This window comes from Periophthalmus magnuspinnatus, chromosome 7 (genome assembly GCF_009829125.3).
Source record: "Periophthalmus magnuspinnatus isolate fPerMag1 chromosome 7, fPerMag1.2.pri, whole genome shotgun sequence".
NCBI classification, from domain to species: domain Eukaryota; kingdom Metazoa; phylum Chordata; class Actinopteri; order Gobiiformes; family Gobiidae; genus Periophthalmus; species Periophthalmus magnuspinnatus.
In genome coordinates this window covers 908,770-917,437 of record NC_047132.1, presented here as the reverse complement: position 1 = coordinate 917,437, position 8,668 = coordinate 908,770, and the positions used below count along the sequence as shown (strand labels likewise).

The 8,668-nt window shown below is 44.5% G+C and overlaps 2 protein-coding genes across 2 annotated transcripts in view; both read left to right on the top strand.

The window, feature by feature from the left end:
• Positions 1–570: 570 nt before the first annotated feature.
• On the top strand, positions 571–2,243 carry LOC117373673 (tripartite motif-containing protein 16-like). The gene has a single exon (XM_033969753.2). The coding sequence runs from the start codon at positions 571–573 to the stop codon at positions 2,236–2,238; it is 1,668 nt and encodes a 555-aa protein (XP_033825644.2). The 3' UTR covers positions 2,239–2,243.
• Positions 2,244–7,672: 5,429 nt separating this feature from the next.
• Positions 7,673–8,668, top strand: part of gnb1a (guanine nucleotide binding protein (G protein), beta polypeptide 1a) — a 34,789-nt gene continuing 33,793 nt past the window's right edge. Inside the window, exon 1 of the mRNA XM_033969041.2 lies at positions 7,673–8,108. The gene's annotated coding sequence lies outside the window, so the exon portion shown is untranslated. The remainder of the gene's footprint in view (positions 8,109–8,668) is intronic.

Here is an 8,668-nt window from a genome sequence, read left to right as displayed (position 1 = left end):
ACAAGCAAAGTGAATCATAGCGAAGACAAACGAAATAATTAAAACAGACAGGTTATTAAAAACAGCATGCAATTAATAACAGTAAAAGATTATGTTAAAAAAGCACAAGAAAATAAACAAAGGGCCAATAAAAAGATTTGTTGAAGCAGAATTACAAAGATGCACATGCAAAGGGACAAACACTAGATGGCAGCAGCAGGAGTTTGGTGTTGACAGCTCTGATTTGGTAAAAGCCAACGTTTAAATTGGGACTTAAAAGAGTACTTTTGTACTTCAATACTTCATAATTATTTCCAATGCTTAATTCCTCACAGTGTTTGCATAATGTTTTTTTTTTTCTGTGCTCTGAAAAGTGTAACTGACCAGCATTTACCTCACTGTGCTGGTCAACTGTACTGTATGATTATTAAGAATAAAAAAGCCCTAGCCTTATGCTAGTAAATCTCCTCCCCTTCAGTACTTCCTGGTTCCTCCTCACAGTGACAAAGCAGTGGGCGGGGCTTCCACAGCACACGCTCTACACTTAGTTTAGTGCTAAAGTGAAAGTATCTGACGCACAGATCCAGAGACATGGCACAGAGTGGACTGGACCAGGAAGCCTTCTTCTGTCCCATCTGTTTGGACCTCCTCAGGGACCCAGTGACTGTCCCATGTGGACACAGCTACTGCATGAGCTGTGTGCAGCACCACTGGGATCAGGAGGACCACAAGCAGCTCTACAGCTGCCCTGAGTGTCATCTCAGCTTCAGCCCCAGGCCTGTCCTGGGAAGGAGTACCTTACTGACTTCTCTAGTGGAGCAGCTGAAGAGCGGGCTCACAGCGCCCTCTGCTGCACATTGCTATGCCGGACCTCAGGATGTGTCCTGTGATGTGTGCACTGGGAGGAAGCTAAAGGCAGTTCAGTCCTGTCTGCAGTGTCTGGTCTCTTACTGTGAGCACCACCTGCAGCCTCATCGACACGTACCAGTGTTACAGAAACACCAGCTGGTGGCGCCTTCACACACGCTTATGGAGAACCTGTGCTCTGAACACAACGAGGTGAAGAAGTTGTTCTGCCGCAGCGACCAACAGACCATCTGTTACCTCTGCTCTGTGGGCCAGCACAAGGGTCATCACATAGTGACCACTGCCTCAGAGAGGGCTCAGAGGCTGACAGAGCTGCCGGCCAGAAGGGCTCTACTGCTCCAGAGCCTCCAACTCAAAGAGACAGACCTCCAGAGGCTCCAACAGGAGGCCCAGGACATCAGCCACTCTGCCCAGACAGCAGTACAGCTCAGCGGAGACAGTTTCAGAGACATGGTTCTTCTCCTGGAGGAAAGGCGCTGTGCGGTGGAGCAGCAGATTCGCTCCCAGGAGCAGACCCAACTGAGCCGAGTCCAAGAGCTCCAGGACCAACTGCAGCAGGACATCAGGGGGCTCAAGAATAGAATCTCTGAGCTGGACTCACTGGCCATGACCCAGGATCATAACCAGTTTATACAGCTCTACTCCTCTCTGTCCAGACACACACAAGAGATAGTCCGAGACAGGGTCCACACAGGCTCCCAGCGCTACTATGAGGAGGTGACCAGTGCTGTGTCCATCCTCAGAGAGAAGCTCCAGCAGGCTGTGGAGGAGGGGCTGAGCAGCCTCTCTCAAGCCCTGAGGGACACCTACAGTTTAGTGGCTCCAGCGAGCACCAGAGAGGCCCTGCTGCAGTACGCCCAGGACATAACACTGGACCCAGACACAGCTCACTGCAGACTGTCTCTGTCTGACGGAAACAGGAGAGCCACAGTGGAGAGAGAGAACCAGGGCTACCCCCACCATCCACACAGGTTCAGCAGCAGGGGCCAGGTGCTGAGCAGAGAGAGCTTGACAGAGCGCTGCTACTTCGAGGTGGAGTGGGGTGGGAGGAAGGCGCGGGTTGGACTGGCTTACTACGATATGGAGAGGAAGGGAGCCTCTGCACAAAGCGGACTAGGGTTCAATGACAAATCCTGGGCCTTAGACTGCGACCACGATGGGTACTCCTTTTGGTCTGACGGGGTCCAGACCCAGGTCTCAGGTCCGGTCTCGTCCAGGATCGGGGTTTACCTGGACCACAGCGCAGGGGTTTTGGCATTCTACAGTGTAAGGCAAAGAAGCAGCATCCTCCTCCACAGAGTCCAGACCACCTTCACTCAGCCTCTGCTCATCGGGCTCAGCCTTAACTGGTTTAACCCTGAAGACACTGCGTATCTCCCACAACTAAAATAAGAAAAGCTCCTGTACTCAAGACAGAAAAATGGAAAATTGGTATTCAAATGATTACAATTTATACAGTACTTTATACATTATAAAGTACAAAGCAGTCAATTAAGGAGGGAGCAATTTACTTTTGCGGGATATTAACTGCTAACACATAACATATTTAGATCACCATGTTTCCTTTTAGTCTTTTGAAAATGTAATGTTCTCAGAAAACAAAAGTCTTTTGTTTGTGAAGTTGTGGTTTCTTGTTTGTATGGGGACATGGCTGACTTACTCTTATGGTCTGAGCATCGGACAGAAACATGCAGCTAAAACCTCTTCAGGTGTGTTTTTGATGAGGGAACAACATTATAAAAAACATTTTACACACATTTCTAGTAAATTTTGTTTAGAATTTTGTTGATCTTTAGAAAATTAAATCAGTTTTTCTTTATATCAATGATTGTAATTCTTCAAGTTGCAAAGAAATGATAAAGTATTCCAATGCCATGTCATGTCATTTAAATAGAATGTTTATGTTTCAAATGATGTGATTAATATTGGATGAAACCACATTATTATATTATTGTCTAATTCAATCTTAATAAATGAAAAAAGAAATAGTCGGAGGTGGTGGAGTAGCTAAAAATGTTACTCAAGTAAGAATAATGTTAATTCAAAATATTATCACTCAAACTGAAGTACAAAGAAGAAACGAATCAAGTAAGAGTGAAAATGTATTTGGGAAAAGTACTACTCAAGTAACAGTAACTGTCTGGGATGTAGCATCATAATTTTAAGTTCATGTAATGTGAAGTACGGAGCCTTAAATCATGCACAAAATCTGGAATTTTCAAATGATAGATACAAAAATTAGATAAACTAAATCATATCTGAAGGAGCGGATCAAGAAACACAAATGCTCAAATCATTTCATATTGTCGACATAAAAGCTTTTGTCACTTGTAGATTCACAGTGGGAAAAGTGACCAAACCTTTTGCTCAAGTAAGAGTACTGTTACTTCAATAAAAATATTACTCAAGTAGCTGTAGTATGCTGCCAGAAAAGTACTTTTTCTTTAAAAAGTTACTAGAGTAAATGTAACTGAATACTACCCACCTCTAGTAATAGTTTACATAAATATGACACATTGACACATTACACTTGTATCAGTGTGTGTGACGTCAGTAGGTGGCAGCACGAGCCCACAGACTGACAGCTCACGTGACGAAACAAGAGTCGTACTCACATAATGAATGTAGTCCACATTATGTAAAATAGAAAAGTGGCATTTTGGGCGCTAAAGTTTTGTTGTGACGTTATACTAAATAATATCAAAAATCTGTGGTTCTGCGCTTGCAACAGGTCACGTGCATTGTGTTTTTGTTAAACACAACTTCAAAATAAAAGGAATGCACATTCATGCATGAGGTAAAATTAGAAAATACGTTTATTTTGCAATTAATTAATTAACCTTAGGCGGACCAGTCAGAATGAACCAAAGGGCCGGGACGCCCAGGTCTGTTTTAGTCTAATAACTACGGGGGAGAAAACATTAAAACAACACAGTCAAATATTTACCACTTTGATATTGGTTTGTTGTTTTTTGTTTTTGTTTTTTTTATAAATCTAAAAAAAAAAACAACAACACAGAAAGGCTTACATGGTTCAACAGTATTTTGTTCATTTAATAGCCTCATCATAATAACACAGTTATTGAATTTATGATTAGGTATCGTTACAATGATCTCGAAGGATAGTTCTAATTTCTATCGATTTATTGTTTAAATAAACGTTCAAATAAACTGAGAAATGAAATAAAAATGAAATAAAAATAAATAAAATGACCAGCAGAGGGTGCTGTCATGCGCCACCTCCGCATGTGTCCACAGAGGGCGCTGTCGGACACTGTGAGTATCTGACAGATGCTGTTTAATCAGATCGGGCTCATTATGAGTTTATCCTTGTGTCGTATGAAATCATATCAACCAATCACATCAGCACATCTGCCCTAATCCCATCTGCTCCAATACAGCTACTCATCCTCCACCTCCACCCCCACCCCTCTGCACTGGCCTCCTCTGCACCGGCCTCCTCTGTACCACCCTCACCCCTCTGCACTGGCCTCCTCTGCACCACCCTCACCCCTCTGCACTGGCCTCTTCTGTACCACCCTCACCCCTCTGCACAGGCCTCCTCTGTACCACCCTCACTCCTCTGCACTGGCCTCCTCTGCACCGGCCTCCTCTGTACCACCCTCACCCCTCTGCACCACCCTCACCCCTCTGCCCCGGCCTCCTCTGTACCACCATGTCCTCCTCTACATTTGGTCTCCTCTGTAACAGCCTCCTCTGTACCAGCCTCCTCTGTACCGGCCTCCTCTGTACCACCACCACCACCCCTCTACACCGGCCTCCTCTGTACCATCAGGATCTCTTCTGTTCTCTTTTTGGCAAAAAACAGCATATTAAAATTTGTTGTTAGTTAAAATTTTGTTTGAGTGGACCCTCCCCTCGCTCTCTGCGTCACTCCCCCTTCAGAGCGTCCCACTAATGAAACCACTGCAAATTGCATCAAGTTCTCAAGTTGCTGTGTACAGATTTGTATCACGCTTTTGTATATTTATGGAAAATTGACGTGTGGGAGCAAGGGTGACGTAGGCTTGTGGGTGGAGCTTTGTACAGGCTAACCATATGGACGGTTTGAATATGGCCCGGGAGAGATCGCTAGATTACTCAAACATGCATGGATGTTTTTGATGAGGGAAGATTATAATTTTTTGGTTGTTTTTTTGTATAATAACCCATCTTTAAGGTTAGGGCGAGGTGAGTTTGGGGATTTTGCGTTTACTTTCAAAAATATCTTTTAAATGTGAGAAAACAGACCTGTGGGAGCATAGAGCCCTTTTTCCCAAACTTTCTAAGAAACACAGGACCATTGGGCTTTGGGAACATAAAGTCGGGTGACCATAGATACCCCTCCAAAGCAAACCATAAACAAACTCAATCTACAAGGGACCTGTCTGTATCAAACATAGTATTAAAAAAAATTGAGTTGACTAAAACTATTATGGGTTGAATCGATTGAACTACAAGTAATTATTTTTGGTCAAAAGGTCAGAACTAACTAAATGTCTTAAAGTTCTTAAATTGGTGTTTCCCAAAAGACAAAAGGGTAAGAGAATAATTCAGTGTGATGCTGTGAGATGAGGACAGCTTTAGCACTAGAGCAGCTCTGTGAGGCCTGCTCCTCCCTCTGCTCCATGGGGACACGCTTTGTTCCATCATGTCTCTGTGTCTCCAGGTAACGGCCCATCCCCTGTGTCTCCCATGTGTCCCCCGTGTGTCCCTCTGTGTCCTCTGTGTCCCTCTGTCCCACAGCATCAGGCTCCTCATAATGAGCCCTGCCTGAGTCCTCCAACAGGCCATGGCTAACTACAAACACACAAAATCATCAGGTTAACAGCATACCTGTCTTGTTAGGTCAATCTAGTGTTTACACACACGATTAGTTGTGAAATGATTAAGAATATTGTAACAGTCATAGTTAAAATAATATATTTTAATTGATTTTATTTCTTCAATGTTTTTTTTTTTTTCCAATTTGTGGTGCCAAGTGTTAGTCATTTATCTGAAAGTAAGGAAGTGGTTTTAAAACTATTCTTGGACAGTAACAGCACCTGTAAATGAATAAATGCAACATAGACAGGTTTAATGCCATACTGTGGAACAAGTCAAAGCACTTATATCTCTATGAACACAAGCAGGTGCCAGAGTCTTTATAAAAACTTACATAGTACACCATTAGTGTAGGCTAAACGGCCAAACAGAACAACAGAAATGTAAGTGTTGTAGCCTAAATGCCAGTCTGCATGCACTGGGTCAGGTGGCTCTTGTTGTTGCCATCATCACTATTTTTCAATATTCCACACTGACCAGAGGAAAAAAAACAAAAAACCAAACTTGACTCTGCTTGTCTTAAGGATTTGAAGTATGTTTACTGGGAATGTTTGCTTAACCAAGTTAAATCAGAATATATTTACCTTCCCTTAAACAGAGTGAGAATCTACAGGAGAGCAGAGGTCCAGAGCTGGCCTACGAGCTCGGAGCGACTGTCGTGATGAACACAGTGACTCTCACGATGAGGTACACTGCTGAACAAAAATGAACAAGACTAAATTAACAGTCCTATATTAAGCGAAATTGACATAATGTTGTTAGCTCATCAAAATCATACCTGGAGTTGTGTTTTGTTTCATTCACACATGTTTGAGTAACACTTTATTATTAGTCTGTAACATCTCCAAAGCTCAACATGCTCTGTTCCACCTTCATGTGATGTCATGAAGTGGTAGTTTTCAAGTTAACAGCTCCTTTTACCTTTTAGTTCAGTAGAGATGGACAACTCCACAGTTGAAATTATACATATGATTCTAGTGAAGGAGCTTAAAAACTCAATGGAGCACTTCCTGTATTAACACATGACATCACAAAGTGAAACAGAGCGTTTTCTGTTTTGGAGAAGAACTAAGTATGCAGGTTGTTTCGTGTGTGAATAAACCAAAACTCCAGGTATGTCTGAGGAAGAAACATTATAATATACATCGGAAAATAGTGTAATATGGGCCTTTTAAATGTAAACCCACACTAAACTGAGCTACATGGAGTCAGAGCTAAAGCAGTTCTAAACTTGGACTAAACCAGGTCTAAACCAGGTCTAAACCAGGTCTAAACCAGGACTGAATGAACCTGTTCTAAACCAAAGCTAAACTTGGACTTCAAAGAGACCTTAGGACCACCAAAAGTATGTCATTCCTATTGTTGGTGTTCACATTTGTATAACTGTACCAAAGATGGCAGTATTTCCTGCTCTTTCAGTGGTCCCCGGACCCCGCTGCCGTGCGTCGTGACGCTGCCTGAACGTGGGGTTTCCAAGCGCTGAGAGCAGGGTTACCGCGCCATAGTTGCCAAGTCCACTCATATATAGCGACTTCGAGCTTCTTTTTGGAAAAGTACTTATAAAGTTTGGAAGTCATGGGTTCCGTTTTGGGGCTTCTTTCTGCTGGTAGTTGTGTCTTATGGCAGAGATGATATTTCAGAATTTGTTATTTTTTCAAGCAAATTCACCTAGTAGATCACCAAGGTGTAATGCCACTGATGATGTAAATGGTGTCATATTAAAGCCAATATGTCTATATAATAATAATGACTAAACTATGTGTCAAAATAACATTATGTTCACTCTCGTACAGTTCGTTGTATGATGTAGTTGGCCTAAAAGCCACAGCTGGAATGCTTCATTATTATCATGAATACACTGGTGACACAGACTGACGCTATAATCTGACTCAGTTATACAATCAGTAGGATGCTCTCCGTGTTGTTTTTATTTTGTGCTTATTTTCATGAGGGTGGGTTTGGCTGGCTCTCTCTCTTGGGCGCTATTCACCGGCCTGGTTGCGTGCTTCTCTCGTGAGATCTGGCAACCCCGCACCGCGCCCATCTCCGCTGTTTCTCCGCTGTTTCTCCGCTGTTCCTCCGCTGTGCTGTTTGATGGCCGCAGGAAGACGCCGCTGAGAGCTGGACAGAAGGACCGCACCGGGGGACGGCTCGCGTCGGTGGGAACGACCTAAAGGGATTGAGTCTTTTGTTGGATCTAGTGTTTTTATCCAGCTGAACGTTTCTACGGGACTCCGACGTGTATTTGTGGTGGACAGCGCCCAGTCTCTGAGCCGGTGTGTCTCCCCCCCTCGGCGGGTCAAAAACTGGGTGCGGGGAGTGCCGCTCCTCGGTTCGGCCAAAATTCACCAAATCTGAGCCCCCAGACGGACAGGAGGCGAACTAATCCCGCGCACAGTCAATGTGAGAGAAGCACGGACACCACCGACTGAAAGCGGGTAAGGCCAGCCCCACTGAGGCTGTTTGTGTGGATCAACCAAAGGGTTAAACCTGGTTCCTCGTTAGCCGCTGTTAGCTTTGAGCTAAAGCTCCATTTACAAGAGAGCGGGAGCGAGGGTGAGCTAAAGAAACACTCTGTCTGTGTAATACCTGACAAAGAAGGAGCTAATATAACATTCAATAAGATCGTTCCCCCCAATGTCCCGGGCCTGGGTGAGGCCTCATGTCTGGGTGTAGCTCCGGTAGAGCAGAGGCGCACACAGGCCCTGCTCCGGATACACTCTCCGGATACACTCTGCTCTAGTCACTCTGCTCTAGTCACTCTGCTCTAGTCACTCTGCTCTAGTCACTCTGCTCTAGTCTGACTGGGCTTTGGGCACTTCCATGTGCATTTAGTGCAGCACAGACGAATGATTAATGCAGCTGAGGACCAGGCCCCAGTAGAAGTGAGGACCGCTATAAAACCACCTCCACCGGCCCCGTAGAACACGGAGCCACGGGCACACGCACAGCGGCAGTACCAGTCTGTGCGCGGGGCTCGGGGGGACCTGACCCCTCC